The sequence below is a fragment of the Esox lucius genome, chromosome 12 (genome assembly GCF_011004845.1).
Source record: "Esox lucius isolate fEsoLuc1 chromosome 12, fEsoLuc1.pri, whole genome shotgun sequence".
Taxonomy (NCBI): domain Eukaryota; kingdom Metazoa; phylum Chordata; class Actinopteri; order Esociformes; family Esocidae; genus Esox; species Esox lucius.
In genome coordinates this window covers 17,974,568-18,002,496 of record NC_047580.1, presented here as the reverse complement: position 1 = coordinate 18,002,496, position 27,929 = coordinate 17,974,568, and the positions used below count along the sequence as shown (strand labels likewise).

At 43.1% G+C, this 27,929-nt stretch overlaps 1 protein-coding gene across 7 annotated transcripts; it reads right to left on the bottom strand.

Annotated features, from left to right (window-relative positions):
- Positions 1-18,384: 18,384 nt before the first annotated feature.
- On the bottom strand, positions 18,385-27,441 carry hm13 (histocompatibility (minor) 13). Of its 7 annotated transcripts, XM_034295968.1 has the most exons (15): positions 26,974-27,441; positions 25,913-25,948; positions 25,040-25,138; positions 24,201-24,329; positions 23,689-23,771; positions 23,495-23,583; positions 23,311-23,396; positions 22,925-23,050; positions 21,852-21,909; positions 21,630-21,713; positions 21,425-21,461; positions 21,216-21,318; positions 21,045-21,130; positions 19,940-20,109; positions 19,324-19,408 (listed from the first exon to the last, which is right to left on the bottom strand). In XM_034295968.1, the coding sequence occupies exons 1-14, from the start codon at positions 27,199-27,201 to the stop codon at positions 19,968-19,970; spliced, it is 1,386 nt and encodes a 461-aa protein (XP_034151859.1). In that variant the 5' UTR covers positions 27,202-27,441; the 3' UTR covers positions 19,324-19,408; positions 19,940-19,967. The 7 variants fall into 7 exon arrangements, with proteins under 7 accessions (XP_034151861.1, XP_010898293.1, XP_010898294.1 ...); XM_034295970.1 differs by lacking the exon at positions 19,940-20,109 and having other exon boundaries at positions 18,385-19,408; positions 26,974-27,431; XM_010899989.5 differs by lacking the exon at positions 24,201-24,329 and having other exon boundaries at positions 26,974-27,435.
- Positions 27,442-27,929: the final 488 nt, after the last annotated feature.

Below are 27,929 nucleotides of genomic sequence, written 5' to 3'. Positions count from 1 at the left end.
ACAGAGACACACAGCTCTGTGGCGTAGCCTCAGTGTCTCCAGCTCTCTGACCACGGCACCACAAAGCCCCATGCATGATATCAGGCATGTGCCGTAACCAGTCTGCAGACAGGGAAGCCCATGGGAAACGTGTAGGCTGTATGATGCAGGGCGGCTGAGCAGGGGTTGTGCTGGGCTGTTCTGGGCTGGGTTGTTCTGGGCTGGGTTGTTCTGGGCTGGCGCTGGGCTGTTCTGGGCTGTCTGTGGCACATCAGGGAGCCACGCAGACACGACGGTGGCGACACAGGGCTGGGCCTCAGTGCCAACCCACTTTAACGAGGGGATCTGAGCAACGTAATGACCCACAGCTGGACTGAAGGAAAGGGGGGAAGGATCAGTCATTGGGGTTGCAGGGGCTCTCCCCCGGGGGAGAGGGGCACCCTGACTGAGTGGGGAGGCTCTCCACCCATGCCCGGTGCGTCCCAGCACAGACCGACTGGAGCCGGGCAGCTGGCCATTCCTCTTTCCTGTTGTATGTCATCCTGCCGCGCCCTGCTTGATTAGGCCTTCAACCGTTCTCTTCCTGGAGACTGGAATCCACTTCCTGTGGGTAGCCGTCACCGCAGCCAGCACTGGGTAGATAAAATCTACTCTCTTTGTCATTTTTCTAACCTCTTTCTCATTTATACCACCACTCCATTGCAAATTACATGGATGTTTTTTTTTTTCTTCTTACCAGGGCTGGTTAAAAATAAGCCTTCCTGAACAGCATTGAGAAACAAACAAAAAGCAGAGACAGAATTAGATGTTGCTGTTTTATGAGACTGTGCCACTGTAAGTTCAGCTGTTACTCAACTCAATGAAAGGGCCAATTTAAAGACTGTTCAGTCAACAGTAAGTGGGGAGACCAAACCCTGTTGTGCACTGGTGACGTCTACAGAGTAAAATGACAATGCAACATCCCTGCCTGTCTGGAACTCATTCACATCTGTCAGTGAAGGTCAGGGTAACTCAGGTGTTGAAGAAGAATCTAGGAAGCTGTTAGGGAGGTTAGGCAGAATGAATGGTGGTAATACATCGTTATACAGTACATCAACATGATGGACAGCTACAGTATGAGGTCAGCATGAGGTCAGGAGACTCAGCTGGATGGACAAACAGACTGATAGGCAAACAGGCAGAGAGCGGGGTGAGCGTGGACAGAGAGACCAGCAGCACAACAGACCCATGGACAGTGGGGAGGACAGACATTCTGTTCTCCTGAGTATTCCCCCAATGCTTCGTCTTTGGGGTCCGTCTGCTGGCAGCGGGGGACCACAGGCCTTCCTGTCCCCTCCTGTTCCTTCCTGTCCTCTTCAACACCCACAATCAACACACACACCCACAATCAACACTGTGTGTTCTCTCCCTGACTTTGTACTAGACATGATCGTGCCTCCTCTTGTGGGAGAAGCTGAAGAAACGTGATAAAAAAAAAGATAATAAGACGTACATTTTCCCTCTCATAAACTTCAGAGAGGGACAGGATTCAAACCTATAATGTAACTTGCTCATTCAACTCTTTTGATTTGTTCAAACGTACTGGAGGTAGAGCCAGTTCAAACAGAGCCGTTGTGGGCCTAATCATTTAGGATCTTGACATGAACAACGTGGCCCCTTCCTATCCCCCGATGAACCAGAGGCCCAGGGCTGGAGGGGCCAGTCTCTGGCTGGGTCACACACTGTATGATCCCTGTGTGTGACATGCCAGGTCCCAACCATGGCCCGCCCACAGTGACATCAGACCATAGGTCACAGTGATGACAGAAGGGGACAGGGAGGGGATGGTCGGACGGGCTGGTCCCTTCACACGGTCTCAACTTCCTGTGCCACCAGCCTGCCCGCTTCAGGACAGGAAGTGTCGACATTCCAACAGCAGCAGAGGGGTGACCGGTGGCAACAAGCTGTGTTTATGGATGTGTGACCCCGAGGAGCCGTCGTGTGTGTGTGTGTGTTTGTGGGTGGGGGGGAGGGGGGGGTAAAAAGTTCAAAGGCCAGAGAGTGGAATAACCCAAAATGAAACAAAACATTTCAGAGTGAAATCTCATATCTACTCTGGGGAAAGAGAGAGAGAGAGAGAGAGAGTGAGAGGGGAAGGGAGACAAAATGGGAATGTAACAGTGAAACAGAGAAAAATGCCTATGGTCTTAAAAAAGTTCCCCCTCAGTTCTCTGTTTTTCCCCTTGCTCCCCCTTCTCCCTCTCTCTGTCTTTCTTGGTTCTCTGGGAACATGCCTTCCCCAGCTGTGCGGCCCCACAGACACACACAGGCCAGGCTCCCGGCTCTGAGCACAGCTGGCCAGACTTTGTGGAGCCAGTCGTCAGGCTGCATGAAGCCCTGCCCGCCCTCCCGCCCTCGCTTCCTATGCAAACATGCCCAGGTGTGGGGGCCTGCTCCCCTCTCTGCTCCCCCCTCAGATGTGCAGCCATCCGGAGGGCCAAGCCGAAGGTGTGTGTGTGTGTGTTTGTGTGTGTGTGTGAGGAAGAGCTGTGTCCACAGGGAGGAGACACCAAGGTGAAGATCATTAATAGTGACTGCTTAGTCCCAGTCAGATCACTGGGAACGAGCTTCACAATAACACAAACTACTAGACAATATCATGTTCACTCTCTCATTCGAAAATGGCAAATATTTAGACCTGTATGGTTTAGAATATCTTTACTCAATAAGCAAGACCCGACACATGCTTTTAATTAACTATAGGGCTCTGAACAGATTTGATAAATTAACTTTTTGGAGTGCAACTTAATCATACAGTATTGGACAAATATTTCCATATGACAGAAAAAAAAAACTAATTATGAAAACTGAACTTAGGTTTCTCTTGGCATCCAGTAGTTGCGTATACACCCACACAGTAAACAGAATTACACCATATCTGCTGAAGTAATTCTGTTGAATAATGAAGTCTTTTCCCAAGGATTTCTTTGTGATATGACGTCCTTATCTTGTGACTGAACAGCTGTAAAACACTTTATAGTCGACTAAATAAATATTTTCTTCAATCAACGTACACTACTCCATAATAACAAAGCAAAAAAACACTTTTGGTTTTCAGATCTTTGCGATGACTCTTCAAATTGAGCTCAGATGCATCTTGTGTTCTTTGATCATCCTTGAGTTATCTCTAGAAATGTATTGGAGTCAATCTGTGGCATATTCAACTGATTGAACATGATTTAGAAAGGCACACACCTGCCTATATAAGGACCCACAATGGACAGTGGATGTCAGAGCAAAAACCAAGCCATTAAGTCCCAGGAATTTACCACAGACCTCTGAGATAGCATAGATCTGTAGAGGGTAATAAAACATTGCTATAGCATTGAAAGTTCCCAGGAGCAAGGTGGGACAGAAGGGGTTTGTAAGCTGTTTTCTGACTACATTTAGCTGTGTGTCCAGGCACACTAAGTATCCACCTTCACACTTCTCTGTAGCCATGCTGTCTTCACACATAGCCAGTGTTGGGTTGGAGCCACACATAGCACTTTGAGTTTTGGCCAAATAGTTCTATCTTGGTCTCATCTGACCACAAAACCTTTTCGCTCATCGCAGATGGGGATGCATTGGGATGGTACTTTAAGTGACCGCTTCTATCTTCCCACCCACCAATACTGGCCAGTTTCAGGCAGAGCTGTTGATATGGTTGACCAGTGCATTGTTACTCCACTCCCAGTCATTGAACTGTGTAACTCCATCTATTCATTTGTATTACTTAGGGTCTGTAGAATGCTCTTTTCCTTCTGATTCACAGCCTGACTAAGCATCCTTTAACAGTGGGTGATTTTATCCAGAAAATGTGACAGCAACTGGAATGGTTCACAGGTTAAGTCTATCAGTAAGGTAATTGTGTCTTTGTCAGGGCAGTTTTCTTCAGTTTAAACTGTGAGCTTCCTCAGCACAGTACTTGAATATCTGTGCAAGCAACATTTTTGCCCAATTAATATCTCCCAACATAAAACCAGAGTCTCCTTAAAATGATTAACTTTGACTGTTAGTGTTTAACATTTCAATAACAAACCAATCAAAATGTAAATGCAAACTTTTTTATTCCGTTTAATGGGAGTATTAGACAGGAGTTTGAATACTTTTGCAAGGCATTGTATATATAATTACATTTCAGTGTGTTATGTGGTGTGTAGGTAAATATTTGAAATGCATGATACTCAGCAGGCAAACACACACACACTACAGGAACAAACACACAACATAAAGAATGTCCTCTACCCAGCCCCTGGCAAGTGTTTAGATACCTACAACTCTGTTTCCAAAAAGAAAAGAAAAATATATGGCCACTTTGAAATTGATGCCAGCCACACATTTCAAAAAAAGTTGGGACAGAGGCAACAAAAGACTGGAAAAGCTGTGTAATGCTAAAAAACGAAACCTGGTGGAATATCACACAACTAATTAAGTCAATTGGCAACAGGTCAGTAACATGATTGAGTATTAAAAGATCATTCCAGAGAGGATGGGTCTGTCAGAAGTGAAGATGGGGAGGGGTTAACCAGTCTATGAAAGACTGCGCTGGCAAATAGTGCAACAATTTAAGAATAACATTTCTCAACGTAAAATTGCAAAGTGTTTGGGGATCTCATCATCTATGGTACATAATATCATTAAAAGATTCAAAGAGGCTGGAGAAATCTCTGTATGTAAGGTACAAGGCCAAAAACCAATATTGGATGGCCATGATCTTCGGGCCCTCACTGCATTAAAAATAAACACGATTCTGTCGTGGAAATCATTGCATGGGCTCAGGAACATGTCCAAAAACCATTGTCTATGAACACAGTACATCGCTGCATCCACAAACGCAAGTTAAAACTCTACCATGCAAAGAAGAAACCACATATAAACAAGATCCAGAACCGCCACTGCCTTCTCTGGGCCCGAACTCATTTAAGATGAAGTGGAACCCTGAAGTGGAACCCTGCCTTATTGTCTGACAAATTTAATATGTGAAATTATTTTTGGGAATCATGGAATAAAGAGGAAAGGAACCATTCAGCTTGTTATCAGCTCACAGTTAAAAAGTCAGCATCCGTGATGATATGGGTGTACATTAGTGCACATGGCATGGATGACATGCACATCTGTGAAGGCACCATTAATGCTGAACAATATTTACAGGTCTTGGAGCAACATATGCTGCCATTCAGACAATGTCTTTGCGGATTACCTGGTTTTGCGGATTACCTGGTTTGGGGGGCCCGTTGCTGCCCCTGTCCTTGTCCACCTGGTCATACTTCTGACCTAGTCTAGAATCAAATAGACTCTGGATTTAGCCCAGAGAAATGTATTTATTATTCCAATTGGACTCTTAATATCTCACCTGGCACAGCCAAAAGAGGACTGGTCACCCCTCTGAGCCTGGGTCCTCTCTAGGTTTCTTCCTAAAATTCGACCTTCTTAGGGAGCTTTTCATAGCCACTGGAATTCAACACTACTGTTGTTTGCTCCTTGGGGTTTAAGGCCGGGTGTCTATGTAAAGCACTTTGTGACAACTGCTGTTGTAAAAAGGGCTTTATAAATAATATTTCAAATAACATTTTATAAATTGATTTTCAAAGAAGGCCTTGCTTATTTCAGCAATACAATGCCATACCACATTCTGCAAGGATTACAACAGTATGGCTCCGTGGTAATAGAGTCTGGGTGCTAAACTGGCCTGCCTGCAGTCCAGACCTGTCACCCATTGAAAACATTTGACACATTATTAAACGAAAAATACGACAAAGGAAACTCCAAACTGTTGAGTAGCTGAAATCCTATATTAAGCAAGAATGGGAAAACATTTCACTTTTAAAACTACAGCAATTGGTCTCCACAGTTCCTAAACGCTTACAGAGTGTTGTTAAAAGAAGAGGTGATGCAACACAGTGGTAAACATGCCCCAGTCCCAACTTTTCTGAAAGGTGTTCAGAAAAATTCAAAATGGGCATGCATTTTTCCAAAAAGAAAAATTCTTAGTTTCAACAATTGATGTGTTGTCTTTGTACTATTTTTAGTTAAATACAGGGATAAATGATTTGCACATCATTGCATTCGGTTTTTATTAGCTTTTTATGCAGCGTCCCCAACTTTTATGGAAACGGGGTTATACAACACAGACACTGGTCACATGGTTACATGTAAGCACTAATAAGAATAAATAGAAAGTCTTGCTCAAATCCTAACAAACCATTACAATGACAGAGATGTCAGCTTCGATACATTTTACCAGACAATTTAGACATTATTCCCTATCTGTCTGTCTACAGTATCAATCAAAGGTTTGGACAGACTTAATCCACTCAAGTGAACGGGCAAGACTGGTACTGTATATCTATCAGCAATTTATCTGTCTACAGGACTCAACATGTATTTATATGTACCATCTACTGTTGTGGTGCTTTGAGGTCATAAGTTAGAGGGGCCGTAGAGGATGAAGAAACGTGTTGCACACACTCTCTGACAGGGTCACACTGGGCCGGGTCACGGGGCTAGGGCTGGGGTCAGGCATAGCCGCCAGCCAGTCTGCTTCTTACCCAGCCCAGTCAACAAGCCATGTCTTTAAGGATGGACAGACCCTAACCCTAACCATGTACAGCCCGTGTTAGGAAAACAACTCTCTCACACACTCCTACATGAGAAGCCAGATAAGAGTCTCATTATCCTCGTCCGAGTGTGTGGGGTCAGTTGGCGGTCTGTATCTATGCATGCCTGCGTGTGTGTTTTTAGGAGAGCGGGAGAGATCCAAACAAGCCACACTCATCAGAAACACACAGACTGACAGCTGTGCCAGCTCGGTGGAGTGAAGAGACTGTTGGAGCTGACTAAGCTGTTTCCTGAGCAGGATCTTTCAGAGACTTCCCTCAGTGGGGCAAACAGAAACCACAAGCATCCAGGTTTCAGGAAGCAGAGGAGGAAGCAGAGGCAAAGTCTGAAAACCGGAGATTTCCCCACTTCCGTGTTTCTTTTATCGCTACGTTTGGTTAGACATTTCCAAAACAATGCCTCAGAAATCAAAATGACAAACACTGAAAAAAGAAAAAGGATGAGAGGTATTTTAATTTAGGAACAAAAAGATACTGCTATATGAATTGTATAATGACAGCTTTAAACCCTGGTGTAACGATGGACTCAAGGCCTGGGTTATAAAGGCTGTATTAGCCATGTGATCTATAGTGACCACAGAAAGAAAAAGATACCCGTTTATTAAGGTCCCATCCAAAGCACAACACCCAACATTGGGCAGAGTCCAACTCCCTGCCCCGGGGCATTGGGATTTGATCTTCAGATCCTCCAACACCCTTTCCATTAGCATCTGGTCTCCAATCCTGGAGCCGACTGGACCGACCTTACTGAACTCAAGGGGGAAACCACCTTTTCCCCTTCCTTTGTCACCCCCCCCTCTCTTTTTCTCCCTCCCCACATCTTCTCTCCTCCCTCTTGCTGTCCCCCATCAGCTTGTCCTCCTTTTTCTCCAAGCCTGCGTTGCGTTGTCGTCAGGTAGGCCTTTGGGGGGCTGGGCCCAGTGTTTCTGTGCCCGCTGCGCTCCCTATCCTGTGGGATCCTTCCCCTTGTAATTTAGCAGTGAGTTGATTATGTGCTGGCGATATTTCCAGAGGAGTGCAAGGGGCCAGCAGCACACATCTGGAGTCTAGACTTACTGGCTCTACGGCAGGGCCACACTCTCGGCTCGGCACAGGCCCTAGTGTCCAGTGTTTGCATAGCTGGTTGTGTTTAATTGAAATTAAAGTGGCCCTCTTTTACACGCCCCTCTTCTCCCTGCTTGACGAAGGACAATCTAACTGGAAAAAATGACTAGAAGTCATAGAAAACACATGTTGGACGTTTAGGGAAATTATTATTCCAAAAAAGACTGGCGCCAGGTTTTTGTGTCCACATTAGACGCTCAGATCATCAGTGAAGAATAGCTCTGAATAAAGTTTCACTCCAAATACAAGTAGGGCCAAACTCTGGAAAAATACACACGTACACAAATTCACAGTTTGGGTCATTTTGTTTGTAAAAGTCATCTACATGTTAATAATCAATCATTAAAGAGATCTGTTTTTTATATCAAATAGGGCAGCAAAGAGTCAGCGCTCCCAGTGAACAAGTACAGACCATTGAAGATTCACAGTAAGTTTATCTCTTTTTTTTTATGTTTGTCTCCTTCAGTGTGACCTGTTTTACATGAACAATGTCCTGGCATGGTCCATTTAATACAAGAGCTTGTGAACCTGTACCTGCTAAGGAGAGGGAATCTATCTCTGTCTCTTTCTCACTCTCCCGTTGTCTGTATGAGCTCTGTCAGGTTAGGTTCTGCTCCCCTGATTGCCTCGTTTCCTGTGGTCAGTTCCAGGGCCTGTCGACTGTGATTTCCCTGGACGAGCCAGGCGGATGCCCCCTGGTCGGAGGCGGATGGAGGAACAAGGCGTCTGTGGCGCCAGCTTAACACCCTGTCAGATTCGGCTTCCCCTTTCAGTATTAAAGCAGTGCCTGGCTCTCTGGTTACTACATGCCAAATTAGTTCCGACAAATAACACCAGAATACAGAAGCCAGCACATGCTAAAAGGAGCAAAACTGGTGGGATAGCAGACTGATATTCAGCAGCAGAACTAGTGACGTAGAAGACTGATTTAAAGCATCAGTAGATCTAGTGAAGTAGAAGACTAATTTTAAGCATCAGTAGATCTAGTGAAGTAGAAGACTAATTTAAAGCATCAGTAGATCTAGTGAAGTAGAAGACTAATTTAAAGCATCAGTAGATCTAGTGACGTAGCAGACTAATTTACAGCATCAGTAGATCTAGTGACGTAACAGACTAATTTAAAGCATCAATAGATCTAGTGACGTAGCAGGCCGCTGCAGCAGTAGAACTGTTATTGGCTGCTTTGTGCTTCTCAATTAAATTTCAGTTTAAAGGCTTTATTAGCATTGTAAAAATGGGTTTATATTGTTAATGAAAGCAGGAAACAGCAACATTAAGATCATTAAATAAATCAAAAGTGAAAAAGGAGAAATGTTAAATGAACAATAGCGAAAACAAAAGAAATAAAACAATCAGAAATATTAAGAAAACATTACCCAAATTTTTCTCTCTTTTTCTTTCTCTCTCTCTCTTCCCACTCGTTTTACTGGGGGGGCTCTCCTAAGTCGCAGAGTAAATGTTTAAGAAACGCTAAACTGACTGTAATTTGCACTTGTGTTTTCCCAACCGTTTAGCCTGCTGGGAGTGCAGTGACCATGGACTCTCTCTCCCTGTCTCTGGGCTGACAGTGGAGCGGGGAGAGAGGTTGAGAGGTCCAGGGGTGTTATGCAGAGGAGCAGCCAGCACCAGTTCATGATTGATCGTATGTGAAAGAGAGAGAGAGAGAAGGAAAACAGTGGAAATGAAAATAAATGATTTGATAATCCTTCCCATGTGTAAGTGAAAGCTAGAGAAACAGATAAAGACATGAAGACATACTGTAGGGACAAAGACAGGAACGGAGACAGTTATGTCTCAAAGGGAAAAACATGTGATTTGACAGTGGATTTTAAGACAAAAGCCTATAAGGACAAAGAAAAAGGTTGGCTGTAGAATATCTTTTAAGCACTTTGAATACACCACTATCAATGTTCTCCTTGTAGTCCTGTAGTGCCATCTGGTACTGGAAATATTTGAAAAAATTATTTACCCTCTTTAATCTTTGCAATCAGTCTATAGGGAATGTTGGACAGTAATCCAGGCTTTGGTTTAGTTCCAGAGCATGAATCTTAATCCAAAAACCAAAATGTAAAATTTTCATGCATCATGTCCAAATTGTCCAAAGGTATGTGTAAATTCTTGATGATTTTGAAGCATGAAAACATCATCATGTCATTCTTGTCATAGTACCAATATACGCACTTTTAACGCATAATGTCTAGGACCTTGTTGAGCTAAATCATTCTCAGATACTTTTGCACACTTACGTTGTGACTCAAAGAAATGCCAATTAAGGTCCCTGGATTTATGGGATTTGCACCACAATGCTTAAATTATGGGCATTGGAAAGTGTAAGTGAAACTTAACAAAAGCAAACCCTGCCCGTTAATTTAAGTACACCAATGTGCCATTTTTCATGTGGGTAAACTATCCCTTTTATACCAGCAGCATTTCAATGAAATCATGGAAAATCCAGCCCAGCTTGGACTCTGTCACTTTAACTTTGTAGATAGATTGTTAGAGACTGGTGTAGACAGGTAGGCCCACTGTTTCCACTGGAAACGTTCCAGTGAACTAACGACCAGTCCATTTTTTCAGAACTTTTATATGTGGTGGCCTACTGTGACCAAGGTATGACCATTGTACTGGTGGGACAACATTCCCCATCCCACCTTTTCTCCCACTACCCACTGCTTTATCCAGCCTGTTTTTACTTTACAAAATTTAGGAGGGCTAGAATGTTTTTTGTCGTTTTGAGTCTGATATCTCAGGCCATTCTTGAAATGTGGTGAGTATTCTATTAAATCACCTCTACCATGCACATCTCAGAAGGATAAAAACTATTTGGTGCTCAAGTGCTTGTGTCTGCTTTTGTCCTTTTAATTACATGAGTTGTGAACAAAATCAAGACCAATGAAGGCTCAATTCTTCAGCAGAAAGTAGTACCATCCTGAGACAATTTCAGAATAGTTACTGTATCTTTCCCAGCCCGGTCCACTCATTTCCCAGCTTCTACAGACACACAACTCAGAGCTGAATGGATAGCAGAAAGGGAGATACAAACCAGTAGAAAAACAGGAAATGCATATATAGAAATATTTCCAAATACCTCCTAAACAGATATTTAGTTTTGAGTACAGGAGTAAGGATTTATTATGATTTATTATAAATAGTTCAATGTGAGATATCTACCCAATAAGCTTCCTCTGCATTCTCACTTGTTTCACTTCCATTCTTATAGTTTCCGTTTTGGATATGTAAAAAAGACAGAAGCCCCTCCAAGATTGTCTTTGACTAATCCCTTTGTCTAAGAAGACACATTTTGGTAAACAAATGGGTCAAAGGACATAAAGTGGTTCATGTGTGTCTCAATTACATCATAGCATTCCTAACAGAAAGTGAAAGATAGAGAGGGGCTGGGCTGTGTGCCTGACAGTGGGGGTGCAGCGTAGATGGAGTTGTTGTGCCTCTGCTCCCGTTTCTGTGGAGATTTCTTTGATGATTCTGTCTGAAATAGAGACATGCTGGAACTTCAGATTCACTGTTCAGATCATTCTTCCTTTTTCTTAATTTGGTAACCGTTATTTGGTTATATAATCTCTATAATTTATTTAAAAATGTACAGACTCAACAAACACTATTTCAATTAACGATCAACTTACACTAACCTTAAATATCATCTATCTCTAACCATATCTAAACCTAACCTAAACCTTAGCAATCATTTAGTTTCAATGAACTATCCACTAACCATAAACCTCATCCTAACCCTTTCCCTAACCCTAAAGCTTGTTGTTAACCTAACCTTAATCTCAGCATGGGTTTACTTCATTTTTCTAAAGTTTATTCATAGTATGTATACCTGTTAAACATCTCGAATATCCAATTAAAGTGTATCCCTCAAATCCCCCCTCCAGTATCACTCCACTTCCTCTATTTTCTCTCCTCTTCTCGGTCTCACTGTCTCTCTCCCATCTCTCTCACTCACTTTTTCGGTGACTCTCTCACTCACTTTTTCGGTGACTCTCTCCCTCCTCTGCCTCCAGTTGGAACTGATTAACATGGTACTGCATGTCCTCACCTGGTTGGAAGAGGTTCCACAGGAAGCCACGATGTGACCCAGCCGTTCCATAAGTCTGGTCTGGTTGGAAATCCCTCGGGCTGCATGGCAGAACCCTGTGACCCGTCACAGCCAACTGAACCAACCCACCAGACTAACGGGTGATTGGTATCCAGTGTGATCATCTGCTCCAAGCCAAGAGACTGCCTTAGGCCTGGAGGATATCAGCTGACACATGGCCCCTGTACATGTCACCGTCGTTTAGCCAGCAGTCCCGAAGCGTGGCTAATGTGACGTGGTGTCTGGAGGGTCTTGACACTAAAGCACTGTTGAAATACCTACCCCACACACATTTCAGTAGCAGCTGTTTCTGCTAAAGTTTGAAGTGGTTTCGGAGAGACATAAAGATGATGTGCTAATGCAACGGCAGGCTGCTCTGAGGATTCATTAGTCATCACAGTGTGGTGGACCTGACATTCTGTTTTGCTCCTCTGTCACTGCAGGCTCACTCAGTCCATCAGCAGGGAAAACTAAGCAGAGACATAAAAGGCATTGTATGTGTTGACTTTTTTCTTACCGCATGTGCCAGATGTGTGGCAATAAATCAAAGAATAAAAACACAAATTATTATATTTTCAGACAGTTGCACAGGATGGCTGTTGAACATAAAGGATGGAGGATGACTGTTGAACTTAAGAGGATGACAGTTGAACACAGCCAGTAACTGTACAGAAAAAATCTGACAAAGAAAATACAACATCGTGCTGCAAAAAGAATGACTAGCTTTGTGTTGACTAATAGATGTCCCCTACGTGTGCCAAGACTTCACTGGTCCCAGTGGTCAGGGCGGAGGGGTGGGGTGCTCAGAACAGATCAAAATGAGGGGGGGGGGGGTCACTAGGCAACACCCAGACGACAGCTTGGAGTTAATACAAGGGACTTGTTTTTGGGGGCATGACACGGCCAGAGGGTTCGATCCCTTGTCCTCTCAGTGGGCCCCCCAAAAAGCCCACCTGCATGGGGGATGGGGGGGGGTCAAAGGGACGAGGGATTGAAGATTGCTTGGAAACAGTGTAGCTCTACTTCAGAGCCTTTAAAAGGAGAAGATACAACAAGAGGAAGGAAAGAGAAAGATCATCTGCAGATGTTCCAGCTTTGAAAACCTGACCCCCCCATTAACTTCCAGTCCTGTATCCTGCCTTCATTACACTACAATTCTACTACACCTCACACAACAAAGTCACACGCACTATGTGAAGTGTATTGTTGCTGCGAGAGCACAGAAACAATAGCTGGCTAGTGTCATATACAGTCACTATCAAAAGTATGAAAACCTTTGATAACCATTGTCATAAAAAGCTGTTTAAATTAAACAGGTAATGAATTATATATTTTCATTCACCAACATGCTGTTACACACATACATATCTAGAAATCCACAAAATCCACATCAGTCTTCAGACTTGATTCCCAGTGAAAACCGGTGGTTTGATGATCCTTCCCATGCAAGCGGAGGGAAGGTTCTTAAGGTTTCCGCATTGAGATACGTCCAAGATTCATTGAGATGTCTTCTTCAATCGCTTAAAAAAATGACAGGAAAATATTTAGTGCTGTTATCCTTGTGCGGAGTGGGTGCACAAAGTATTATAAACAGGTGTGAATAATTGTAACACATACTTTTGGGAAAAAGATATATCATTTTAGAAATGTATGGCAATTTTAGTTGGTTTCCTTTAATTTTTAGTGAAGTACAATATATTCAACATGTTGGAAGATTAAATTATTGCTCAATACTGGCTTTTTTACAGACCTACATCAAGGGTGCCAATAATATGGTATGTAGCTCTCAAAGTGTGTATGTATTGTGTACGGTTTGTGTTCCTGGCCTCAATGTTCAGGCCTGTTTACACATCCACGCCTATGACTGCAGTGGCTTCCGTTTCACTGCTTCGGCTCAGGGGACATGGTTTGCCTGTTGTCATGGCACTGCGAGCTGGTGCAAAGTGAATGCTGGGAACAGGTTTGCATCCTGAGACTCTACAAACACAGCAGGGCAGAGAGCCATGACCCCCCAAATATTCAGTGTTATTTTCATATAACTCATCTTCCCTCAGTGATTGGATAATTTCTGTCTCCGGCATCCAGCATCCTGTCAGAGCTGGGAGAAGGAGGTTGTTATAGAGGGGGGGGAGTTTATATCCTAAATTATGATAATACATTGATCAAAAAAATGAAGGGAACCCTTAAATCACACATCGGATCTTGATGAATGAAATATATTAAAGATCAAAATCTTGTAGTTTGTTGAGAACAAAATGACGTAACAATGGTCAATGGAAACCAAAATCACCAACCGATTGAGGGCTGGATTCAAACTGACACCGAAAATCAAAGTAAACATTTGAAAGTCACAGGCTGTTCCAACTTGATGTGACTCAGTAGTGTGTATGGCCCCCATGTGCCTGTATGCACACCAGACGTCTGGGCATGCTCCTGATGAGACGGTGGATGGTGTCCTGGGGGATCTCCTCCCAGACCTGGATGAGGACATCGTGAGCTCCTGGACAGTCTGTGGTGCTACTTGGCGGCGTCGGATGCACTAATACATAATGTCCCAGAGGTTCTCTAATGGATTTAGGTCTGGGGAACGTGAAAGCAAGTCAATAGCATCAATGCCTTCATCATCCAGGAACGGCCTACACACTCTGGCCAGGCATTGTCCTGCCCTAGGAGAAACCCAGGGCAAACTGCACCAGCGTTAAGTCAGATGATAGATACTGGGGTCAAATCCTCAGACCCAACAGCAGTCAGGGTACCGTTGACTAGTTTGTGGAGGTCTGTGCGACCCTCCAAGGATATGCCTCCCCAGACCATCACTGACCCACCGCCAAACCAGTCATGCTGGACGATGTTGCAGGCAGCATAACATTCACCACAGCGTCTCCAGACTCTTTTACGTCTGTCACGTATGTGCTCAGTGTGAACCTGCTCTCATCTGTGAACAGAACGGGGTGTCAATGGACCTGCCAATTCTGGTGTTCTCTGGCAAATGCCAATTGAGCAGCACAATTGTGGGCTGTGAGCAAAGGTCCCACTAGAGAACGTCGGGCCCTCATGCCACCCTCGTGGAGTCTGTTTCTGACAGTTTGGTCAGAAAAATGCACACCAGTAGCCCCCTGGAGGTCACTTTGTAGAGCTCTGGCAGTGCTCCTCCTGTTCCTCATTGCATAAAGGAGCAGATATCGGTCCTGCTGATGGTTTGATGCCCTTCTATTGCCCTGTCCAGCTCTCCTCTTCTAACGGCCTGTCTCCTTGAGACTGTACTGGGAGACTGTACTGGGAGACCCAGCAAACCTTGTGACAACACATATGGATGTGCCATTCTGGAGGAGCTGGACTACCGATGCAACCTGAAAGGGCTGCAGGTACCGCCTCATGCTACCAGTAATGACAAGGGCACTAGGAAAACACAAAACTAGAGCAGAATCAGTCAGGAAAGATAAGGAGAGAGCAATTACCTGTGGTCACCACCTGCAAAACCAGTCCCTTTTTGGGGGTTGTCTTGGGGTTGCCTCTCCTGTGCACCTGTTGTCACTTTCATTTGCACCAAAACAGGTGACACTGATTCACAATCGCTTACGCTTCCTAACTGGACAGATTGATATCCCTGAAGTTTAATTGACTTGGTGTTATACTGTGATGATTATGTGTTCCCTTCATTTTTTTGAGCAGTGTATATTACTATTACCTACGGTCAGACAGTAAGGTAGTATGGTAAAGCCACTTTTCCACAGAGATCATTGTGATTCATAGGTGTTGCCACTTAAGTGACAAATGTCAGGTGGAGTTGTCATGTTTCATAGTGGAAGGCTGGATGTGTGAGAGGGGAGGACAATAGGCATTGACCTCAGACTCGTCTCCAGTTTCTATCACCATTATCTGGCTATCAGACTAAAGCTACCGCATTTTACAATACCCCCCCCCCCCCCCCGGGGTTTTTACAGTGATCCCCACCAACGGAGGTCACACTGCTGTGTGATGCAGTAACCCACCACACCCTCTTGTGGTATCTTCGCAATCTACAAGCACTCATACAACATTACATCCCTTGAGACCCACTTAATCCCTAACACTTCTCCATAGCAGGGGCAGTAATTCCATCACACCACTTCAATTTCCAAGTCACCAGATGTTATCTTGGTAATACCTCTAAGCTTGTTTGTCTGTCTGCATCTGTTAATCAGTATGTCAGCCTGCCTCTCCTTGAACTGTATGGCCATGAGAGGCCAATCTGAAACACGTGCTGTAGCCGCGTTCTTTCTTTGTCTTTCTCCAATGTGACCACATTTTCCTCGCAGTTTTTGATGTCGAATTTTTTACTTGAGGCCATGCCTCATTAGAGCAAGTCCACAGAAGGTTCGGGGGAATCGAAGAGCGACATGTGTTCTCCAATGCACGTCTCTTCAAAGCCATTCAGCTTTTGCTGGAGGAGAGCACATTTGCAGTCCAACAAAGTGGATTGAGCTTGCAGATGCTGGACCACAAGGAGTCGCCAAACTGCAACAAAATACAGTCCAGTCTAACATCCCACGTGTCCACCCCCAGCAGGATAAGCCAATTGTGATCCACCATCTGCAGAACCCGCCAGCACTGTTGTTATCCCGCAAACAGAATTTTAACACAGGTGTACAACAAGAGGACTGCTTCAATCTGGGTGCTAGCACCTAAATCACACTCTTGTGTTCTATAAAAAAGAAAGAAAAAAAAAAACTCTGGGGACTTGGCATTATTTGCTGGATTTGTTGTACTAAATTGTCTAGAAAAAGCAAGAAAGAAGCTAGCTAACAGTTACAACTTTGAATCAAGACAGCCACTCCAGACACAAGCCTCTAAGAGCAGTAGGAGTAACTGTCTTTCTGTACTGGACTCTTACAACAAAACATTAATCTCTTTTGTCTTCCTGGAGATCCTAGGTGTTATGGTTCTACCATTACTACATGCTTGGACCGTAGCTATAGAGGGCTGACTACTCTGGGATACATCTCAGCTCAAAGACTATGTATTTTCTTCACTTTTCACAACTTACAAACACAAACATTCTAGGTGTCCTATTTAGTGCAAAAAAATTTTTTTGGCACATTATGCTATGGCCAGAAAACTCTTCTAGCACCACTACTAGGTGCATCCAATCACTTTATTTGCAAAACACATTTTCTTTTGCATTGCCAATTTGTGACTCCCTAACATCTGCAAATGACAGATGTGTGAGGCTTAATTACTTTTTATCTCACTGAACACAAAGGGGCGGTTTCTCACACTAGGACTAAGAAAATCTATTTCAATAGAAAACTCTATTAAGATAGTTTTTTTAGTAGCAGACTAGGCTTAATCTGTGACTGAGAAACTGGCCCCAAATTTTATCCAACCAATTAAGAGAGGCAAGTTCTGAGGACCAAATCTGCAATCTACATATTTAAAACACTGTAACCCTAATTGAATCTGCTTTGTTCATCATACAAATGCAGGAAATGCAAATTATAATATAAAATGTATTAGACAGCACTTGACCTGGGATAAAATAATTGCAGGAGCTAACAAATCGTATGTTAATAAGGCTGTTTGCCTAAAACTAGAAGTAACAGAAGCCGTTCCAGACCCAAGTCAAGCACAGACAAATACTGTATTTTGTTTACCTGACAAATAATTTCTTAATATTGGCCTCTTCTCGGTGATTTTCCCGATTGTTTATGTTAGTTCAGCTTTTTTGCTTTGCTCCTCTCAAATAAATTGTAATACATTTCTGGACAATAATAGGGATCGCTTACAAGCTATGGAGGAACACAGGCTGATATGGACCTGAAAACCGAACTGTTGTGTTGGCCATATTTCAATTCAGGTAAACTCTCCATAAGTAGCAAGCTATAGCTACCTAGTAGCAGTGGCTAAGCTACCCATAAATATGTCTATCCGACCGCACAAAGGATCCTGAGAAACGTATAAAAGGATTAAACTCGGTTGGTCATTATACCAGGAAAGGCTCCAATAACAGTAATTCCAAACCAAATGTTGTAGCTAAATAGTTGTTAAACATAGCTGATAAGGCTGTCTAGAGCTCTAAATGTTTCTGCATATATGCCCCCTCTAGAAGCAAGGGAGGTACTTAGCAAGTTCCCCTTTAATGTCGGATAGTCTGTTCCGTGATTCTCAGGTTTGGCAGACACCGCAGGTAGTTTGAAGTTCCACTCAGCTCGGTGAAGTTGAGACTTTCTGGGAGCCTTGTTCCCCATCCAGTCGACCTTCACCTCTCACTCAGCAGCTGAATACTACGGACGGAACAGACTGAAGCACAGCTGCAATTGCTTGAGTTTTACAAGCAACACCCAAACCTTTATCATTTATCGTCCTAATCTTCTGTGCCTTTTCCATCAGACGAGGTGTACTCTGCTCTGTCCTTCAGGCTGCAAATGCAATTACAGTAGGATGTTTTGTTTCTCTGAAAGCTCCTACAATAACGTTTCAGTTTATGATGAAAGTATTTATAATCAGATTAATTACCATAATAACCCATGGATGTGCCAACAATCAGCACCACTTTGTTAAAAGAAAACCACCCATTAGATATGCTTCTCTACTATGGTGATAAACACCCACATTTATTGAAAATAAAATATTGCCTTCTGAACAAAGGCTCATAAACTTTGACTTTCACAAGTAAAACATGGGAGAAAAGAGAGATGCTTTAAAATGATAGGGCTACATCAGACCAAGCATGAACATAATCTTTAGCAAAACACATTTTTACAAAAATGTTCAATCTATTTTAGAGCAATAACATGAAAAAAGCTTGTCAGAATTTTAAACCCACTGATACATTCTGTAAAAGGCCAGAACTTACACACCTATTATAACTACATTTATCAAAGTAAAACCCTCAATCTAAAGCAATCAGAGGAATAATTTGGTCCATTTGGTCACCTCCAAAAAACATCTAGATCTGATTGATTGCCCAAGTTCAGTTACTTCCTTAATGCCAGGATGCTTAACAACGGTACCCTGGGACATTCTAATGTCTTCCACCACCACAGTACCAAGAACCATGGAGATCCTGGTTCCATTAATATAAGTAACAATTGTCAAATGTGAACTTTCATGTAAAGCATGTTTATGGCACAATACTAGAGTCATAGCCAGCATCCCTTACACCATCCCATTATGCTTCACATTTTAAATGGAAAAGGCCTTTGAAAATCAAACCAAGACCAGACTTTGAAGAGACATAAATAATTCAGATGGTTTACAGACATGGTCAATATTTCTGGCCTTTTAAATAAAAAATTTAAATGTCATGAGAATGCACAAGGCAAACAGGATGAAAGGAAAACATAAAAAGGAAAACAGGCACCAGATAAGCTGTTGCACATATTCTGTAACAAATGTCAAAACAATTATTTAATAAATCAGCCATTTCCATGTAGAGCAGGACATGAACACACTCCCAGAATGGGTACTGAGGTTGGCTGCTGTGAAATGGGGTGACAGCAAGTGATGGGCAGGGCTTGTGAGACCTCCTAGTCGTTACTTGTCCTTTTTCTCAGCCTCTGTGGCCTTTTCTTTCACTGCAGGATTTTCCGGAGAGACTTCCTCATACCTGTCAGAAAAAAAGAATATAGAAATATGATTAAGACAAAGTCACAATGGACTTCACAAGCGTGTGGTTTCAACATTCATTTGAAGATAGATTTAAAAAAGTAAAAAAAGAATTATCATGCTGATAAAAGATCAACCGATGGGAAAGCAATGAGTGATGAAACTAAAGCTAGCCCGGGACTTCAACAAGCAGAAATGAAACATCTGGGTGAGCTGCTGCCCTAGAGAATGAAGGGACAACTGTGGCTCTCTGAATCCCGCAGCCAAAGCAACACGTCTGCACTAGACAGGCCCCACCACTCTGGCAGAACAAAAATGAGATCTCTGGACATGAGAAACTTCAAGGAAAGCCTGATATTTTACATTTCTTTTAACAGAAGGCATGGAATCTGCCAGTGGCCTGGGGTTCGCAGCGCTCCAGAGTCAACGGTCCGAACAGCAGATACAGGGAGGCAGATCAGGGTTGATGACACTAATGTCAGAGCGAGGTGGTGGCAGGACGGGGTGCGACAGGTGGAGACATGGGGCGTACCTGCCCAGGTGAAAAGGTGCTCTGGTCCCTACAAGGGTGGGTTGTTGCGTCGCCGGCGTGGCGAGGAGGAGCTCTGCATTGAGTTAGCCAGGCTGGCGGGAGAGCCTGACACGGTGGGATAGTGTGTGAGCCGGGGGGTGTGGGGCAGTACCTCCTCTGAGGACTCATAGCTGAGCAGGAGAAGCAGGAGGAGGAAGAGGACAGCCAGTGAGTAGTTACAGCAGAGAAACATAGTAGAGACATAGAGAATTGTATGTCTAGAAACCTAAACTGAATCGCTCTACAAAGGGGCTAAACCCAAGAGGAAGGCTTTGAGACTGAACACAGAAAAGTGTGCAGAGAATGAGTGAATATGAAGTTTGACGAGTCAGAAACAACAACAGTGTTAAAGGAACCAGTCAGACTAGAATGATGGGTTAGCAGTTGGCACAAAGTCTTGGTATTGCCAGCATTGACCCCCAGGTCTCTTTCCCTTGCTCCGCATACTGTGTTCCCACAAGGTCATGGATTTGATGTTACCATGGAGATTATGAAGCAAGGCAACATTTCTGTCAGGACAGGTTTGGAGAATGTTCCCTCTCCAGGCCAGACAGCTGGGTGTCTAACCGTTGCTGTTATTATGGCTAGCAGGCATCCCCAGGAACCCGATTGAGATTAGGGGGACCAAGGTTAGGCCCTAACCCTGAGCCAAGCAGGGTATGCATGGATGAGCAGGGACATGACACACACACACACACACACACAAAACAATATCTAAATCATTGACCTTTGACAGGAGGCAAAGGTTTGTCTGAGGAGTGTGACGGAGACTAGGTTTATGCTAAATCTCAGAGGCAGACATGATCATACGAGACAGGCAACTAACTACTGCATTGAGGAAAAGCACCGATAGTGACATCTAGTGCCACATGGTGGAACAGGTCAAGTTTTTACCACTATTCCACGAAGCAAAACTTTTCAGTGAACAGTTTTCTTCCACTGCAAAATGTTCCTCTGTCGCAGTGTTTCGCAACTAAAACATCTTCTTTGGGGAAAAAAGTCATGAATAAAAAGCTTTTCATTAATAAATCACATGATGGAAACAGGAAAGGTTTTATATTATCACCTGAACATCTCGGTCAGTTCTCCTTTCAACAGGGCTACGACCACAGGGAACCCAATACAGGCTGGGACCAGGTAAAGCAGGGCAGGCTGGGAGGAACAGAGACCAGTCAGTACCAGCCAGAAACACATTCAACTGTATGGTAGGACTGGGTCCAGTAAGTGGGACTCTCACCTGGGCATGTTTGAAGGTGTGCATGACCCATATGGTCATGCCCAGGCCAAAGATGTAGGCCAGGAAGCTAGTGTAGAAGTAGGTCCTGGTCTCCTTCTTCAGACTGGAGGAGTGGCATGTTACAGAGAAAGAACATTACACATATGACAATGACAAAGGACAAAGAGAGATGCTATATGATATGATTTAAGAGAGGAGTAATTGCTCACCTGACATCAAAGCGGAGGAGTAAAGCAATGAAGATACCTGAGTAAATTAAAGTAAAGTAAAGTAAATGTAACAGGCACAGAGGTTTTTAGAAGCTCCAGAGTTTGGTGGTAAAGCTGGCACTGCAGTACTGCCCTCTAATGGATGTTACAAGACAGCCCGCAAGTGAAATTAGAGTACTGCTGACTGAGGAAAATGTTGACTTGCCCGGAATTACAATGTCTCCTAGACCCAGCATGGCAAACTGACTGGCACCAAGACCCTTCTCCAACAGATCCTGGGGAAACACCACTGAGGAGACATCAATACCAGAAGTTAGTTGCCATCTGCTTACAGGACCATACAGACATCAGAATGATTGGCATGAAATGCATGCTGTAAAGAGAGACAGGATAGATTTTCCTATTTAAAAAAAAAATATTTACTTACACTTAATGGGTGCCTCGAATGACTTGGCCACAGTAACCATGACATTGGTGCCAAAAACCTATGGAGATAATTGAAAAACACCACAGAGTCAATACTACCAGCTTCATGATTTGGCAGACATTAGGCAGAGGAAATCAACTGCTGAAAATGTTAAGTGTTTCCCCTACCATTTCTCCCAACACAAAAGGCTTGATGCTTGAAATGCTAAAATGTCCTCCCTGTACACCTGTCTCTCTTGCTTGTCAACTTTATTTCCTTAACATTTGACAATACTGTCTTAACATCACACCTAATAAGAGCCAGTAACTACTAACTGAGGCAGCATGAATTCCATGTACAGTATAGTGTGTTGCATTGGGGGTTAAAGAGGGGGTAGAAAATATAGTTTTGCTGTATTTAAAACAGTGCCCCATGACTTTACAAACTCAAGAGTATTGCATACAATCCATTGACTGTGGCACTGCAGTTTTTCTGAAAAAGTATCCTCTGTACATTACTGTGGGAGGATGGAAAATAGTGTGGTTGGAATTATAACACAATCCCTCTCCAAAGCTAATGAGGACAAGCAAATTGACAACGACGACATCAATATAGGATTTTTTTTTTAATATTAGATATGTTCTTTAAATAATGTAAGCTCTAACCATTTCTCAGTGCGCTCCACCTTATAATATTCTTTACATTATGTAAAGTATTATTTAAATAGTAATTTTGTTCCGTTTATATATTTTTCCCACATGATTTTTCCTTTGAAAATGTACACAATACACACTATATAGACACACCGCAGACTTATTTTGAAGGCAAAATACAAAAACCACAAGAAATATCTGTGGAGGCGCATCACAATTTAGCAGTGGCGGGCTGCCGCTGTTATTAAAATAAGAGGAAAACAGATGTTGCAGTGGATATGCAACTACAATTTCGAAATGGAAAATGTTTTGCAAGACTGATATGTTTCTATTGGAGAGCTTTATGTAGTTCCCTTTCAGTTTCCATGTCCTGTTCCGTAGTGAATGTCCCAGTGTGGTATGGCCTGGTAATACAATACTAGGGTTATTAAGCAGACTTACCCAGAAAACGTCATACACAAACAGCCCGCCCAGCAGAATGCAGCCAGTACTGACGTTGTTTAGATGCAGAAGCTCCACCCCGTTCAGGGCAAAAGCCAGACCAAAAAGGTTATTGGCAATCCAATGCTGGGAAGAACAAAAAACAATGTAAACATGATATAATCAACAAAAACAGCACACCCCAATGACCTCTCTCAACCATACAGAGCATAGAAAGAATACACCAAGGAATCTTCAGACAGGCAATAACAGCTCTGACCATTAGGAGAGTACAAATTTGTATCCAGGTCTTTAATGGTAACACTATGATCCTCTACCGTGCAATAAAATTGCTGTGACATAAAAAGGCTATAAATAACACATTAAGCAGTGGAACATTAACTAACCTTCTTTAGGATATACCAGACCCCAACCACAGTGCTGATGACCAGACAAATCAAGTCCTTGGTGTCAAACTCGTAGTTGACAATTTCTGTTGGGGGGGGGGGGGGGGGGGGGTGAGGACTCATCAGTCACTGAAAGACACAGCTATTAATAAAGCAAGCGCTTTTAAAGGCAAATCATCCTCACCTTCTTTGGCCTCTCCTGAGCCCTGAGTAAAAAGCAGCTGATACTGCTTGATAGGAATGTTAGCAGGGAAAATCCTGTTCATGAAAGGACTAATGGGGATAGAGGGAGAAACAGTGTGTTTATCAGGGAATAGAAGCACACTTAGGAAGTCAATGGACAACTTCAGAAACTGATGACCCAATCAAGCCTCTCACCTCATTGTATGGGACAACGCCAAAATCCCCAGGACAAAGAAATACATTGAGAGCAGCAAGTTGATGTACTCCTGTGAGAAAATCTAATTGAAACAAGGAAAAAACATTTAGTCATTAAATTAGATAATTAAACTCTCATCCACCTGGGCAACATGCTGTCTTCATTGACTAGTCTCATTCTTTATCTGAGAAATGAATCAATCCGGAGTTACAGCATACATGATGAGAGCATGGAGTGAAGGTAGTACAGGGAAGAGTTCCAATATTTCATATTGTAACTGATTACATATATCTTTTTTTTGTCATCCACACACACAATAACCTATGATGACAAAGCAACATGAAAGCAAAGTTTCTAGACATGTGCAAATCAAAATATCATGTACGTATTACCCTTTATTCAGGACTAGGTAGAAGTGCATTTTGCAGCAACCACAGCTTCAAGTCTCCATGTTGAATGGTGTTTAAGTCAGGGTTTTGTCTGGGACACTTAAGAACATTCCCACACTCACCACTCCAGAAGTGTGCTTTGTGTTATTGTCATGCTGAAAGAGGAGTAACTGCCTCATTCTGAGGAGCTGTGTGCACCAGTTCAGAAATGTTGAGTGCAGTAGAGATGGTTTCCCTTCATGCATGTACTCCTATCATTGCAGACAAACTCTATATTAGGGGCCATTGGGTTCTTGATCACCTCACTGATAAAAGTACTTCTCTGTTAGTTTGAATGGACAGCCAACTCTAGGAACTCTGTTGGTGGTTATAAGCTACTTCCATTTCACTATGATGGAGCCCACTGGGCTCCTGGTAACTTTCAAGGCTGCAGCATTTTTTTTAATGTATAATGTCCCCCAGATTAATGCCATGATAATCCTCTCAGAGATATATGGAGTTTCTTGGAATTCATGGTTTGCTTTATGCTCTGACATGCAGTGTGAAGCGTAGGACCTTATAGACAGGTGTGCCCCTTTTCAAATCATGTCCTTTCCACAGATGCACTCCAATCAAGTTCGAGAGACATCAAGGATGATCTGATGAACGGTGACAGGATGCATCTGAGCTCAGTATGTAGTGTCATGGCAAGGGGTCTGAATTATACACAAGATATTTCAGTTTAACATTACAATAAATTGGCACAAATGTCTTCAAATTTGTTTTTGCTTTGTCATTATGGGATTACACCGATAGAAATGAATAGACTATAAACTAAGTTCATAAAACAGCAACTAGTAGGTGCAGGGGAGGCCGGCCCCATTTATATGTAGAGAGTTGGGGGAGGGAGCAGCATATAACATAATACAGGAAATGATTCAGGACTAAGCACAACCGTTGCAACATTGGAGACAAAGCTTACTTTGAAGAAGAGATAAAGGCCGAAGAGTGTGCAGCTGGCGATAATGGGGAACCGTGCAGCATCTCTGCCTGTGATCGTCTCTGGCATGTCCGACGAGTTCTGGGAAGAGATCCAAAGGGTTGAGTGGACAACCTTGTGCCCCCATACCCACCAAGGCCAAAGTGTATCAAATGCACACTGGCAGAGTTGCTATTCAGAGAGAAAGAACCAAAAGCTCTATAACTAGATGTCATCAATAGACCAGCCACTCTTACTGAAACAATATTAGACCTTTAGAGGCTCATCGCAGACTAATTCTAGTTCTTTACAATGGCAAAACTGAAGTGACTGACAAACTCCAGGTAGGTCACCAGTCGGTGTCTCTCTAGAAATAGGCCTATCGAAATGAAAGGAGGAGATCTGCACAGGGAACAGAATAAAAATAGGTCACTGCCGTGCGATGAGCAGCAGGGACCAAGAAACAGTTGTAACAAATGAGCAATTAATTCCATCCAATTCCAAAACCACATCCTCTGTGCATACTAGAGGCCTTTTACTCATCACCTTCTGTGTCAATTTCTTCTATAGCCCCGTCCTTGAACCCTTTGTGTTCCCCCAACCTGTTCACTGTGATTCTGGTCCAGGGGACTTGCCCTGTGCATGCCAGGACCAGCATCCTCATTGATTGCGCCCATGGCAGGACATTTGGTACCTAATAACGATTAATGATTCAACACACAGATGGGAGACACATACACACAGCGACACACTGTCAGGAAGCATCGTCCAGACTGCCACGAACAATGAGGTGTCAGTATGAGAAAAAAATATAGTGTCAAAAAATATATAACTGTCAACTGACAGTGTTCTGCGAGTATCAGTTCTAATACTCACTCTGTACTCATAATCGCAACCATTTTCTCCAGCCACCTATAAAGACGAAATAAGTGTACAGAAAGTAATTAGCTGAGTATATAGTAATCAATCTAAGGAAAGCGCGAGGGGAGATTCTGGATTAGGCAGCAACCAACCACACTTCAACACCACACAGGAAGCAATTGGCAGCAGGGATCCAGTTAGGCCTAGTTCACAACATCACTGGAGATGTAGTTTAATTTCAGGCAACAGAAAGCCTGTTCTCTAATCAGTTATGTCATCAGACAACCAAGTCATGCACCATCGTAATTTCCTCTACCCACTGCCTAAAAGACCAGAAGTAATGGTTGTATGGACACGTGTAGTTATGATACTGATTTGCAGAGCCATTTCCACACACTATACAGTTGCGCAAGTGTCAGAGGAAAGGGGGCCGGGATTCTTAGAGGAAATATTTGGCTAAAGGCCACAGCTACAGTGGAACAGAAAAGCAATGAAGTAGATTTCAGTATTCGATGTTTGTTGCCATGCGTATTTCGACTGGAAATGTAACAACACAAAATAAAATTAGTAACTTCTAAAGTTCATTCGAAACGCAGTGCCACGTCTCTGGTTTAAAAGAAACAAATAAATGCCGGGACATGAATCTTGCCAACTTGCTAAATGTCGTGATTGAAAATAACGATGGACTCAACAAAAACAGTGGTTTACCGTAGCCAACTACAAAGTTGCTGTAAGCGGTCGACATGCAAGTCGTCTTAGCATACTGCTTTACTATACAAGGCCTACCAGTCACATTACTGCGATGCTGTAGCCATCTAGGGTAGCCATGACTAGCTAACATCAATGTCTGAATAGGAATACAAACACCGACTGGAATGTGAGTGACACCTGGCTAGTGCTGCATGAGACTTGTATGCGAGACACCGGACAGACTACGGACGACAGGGAATGATTTAGACAGCTTTATTTGTTTGGGGTCCAACAGGAACTAACAATAAGCTACATTGGCTTCTCCACGCTAAGCTGCATAAACTATCTAGCTAGTTGAAAGTAAGTTGCATTCATGTTAACATTACCTTGCTTTTGCCGCAGCTCACTGACCGCAGCGCACCGAAAAATATGGGCAAGAGAGCCATAAATACAAGGCTGCCATATGCCAGTGCCGTTCCCTCCGGTGTTGCCACAAACTTGGCCACAGTCGCGTTGACAGCCTCCGTAACATTTGGGTCAGTTGCATTCAGGCCTTCCAAAGCCGGAGGAGAAGTTTCGTTGGGTATGACCGATGCCTGGTCAATATCGGCCATGTTTGCTTGTTTTTCCACCAATCCAACCGACACGTTTACGTTATTTTCTGTGTATACAACACTGCTTGTTTCTCATTTAAGCAGGGTTGTCGTTTTGTTAAGGCCACGTTTCCTTACACTCTCCGGCAATTGACTCCGCTTACTCGTTGATTCAAAGGCTGCGAATTATTTCAAAACAGTACTTACCGCCGCGTAGTGGTATGGTTGTTTGGAGCAACCAGGTCCTGGACTTTAACTTAACACCACAGCCAAAAGGGCCAACTCAATTCTGAAATGACTTTAAAACTACAGAGGGAAAAAAAGAGCTGATGTGAAAGGACCGGATGTGATTGTTGATAATTTGTGCTGGATTGTATGGTTGCTTAATTTTATTTTCCCTGTCAGTGAGTCCTTTTCCTGGTTAAATAAATAAGGTTGTCAAGTGTTGGGCCAGTACACATTAGGTCACTGGTTCTAATCCCTGAGCTGGCAGGTGTAAAATCTGTTCTGGAAGGCAAGTAAACCAGATTGTTCTGAAAAGCAGCCTGGTTGAAAGTCTAGGTGTAGAGCTTTAATTGTTTTATTTAAGTAGTATGAACAGTAATGGCATTAAACATTTACAAATGTAATAGGTGACAAGAATGTTGCCACCACAAAATCTTAAAAACATAAAAATGCATTTGAATTATGTACCTTTCATTTTCAAATGAGCCTTTACCACTGATTTTTCTATCACAAAAACAAAGTTG

Bases quoted from the DNA above. Each gene is read 5' to 3' on its own strand.
- hm13 (XM_034295968.1), bottom strand. From the start codon at position 27,201: ATGGCCGATATTGACCAGGCATCGGTCATACCCAACGAAACTTCTCCT. The intron at 23,772-24,200 runs GTGAGTGTGGGA...TGTTTCAATTAG, and splicing joins CAAAGCACACTTCTGGAGTG to ATTTTCTCACAGGAGTACAT. The intron at 23,584-23,688 runs GTGAGAGGCTTG...TATCCCCATTAG, and splicing joins GCGTTGTCCCATACAATGAG to TCCTTTCATGAACAGGATTT.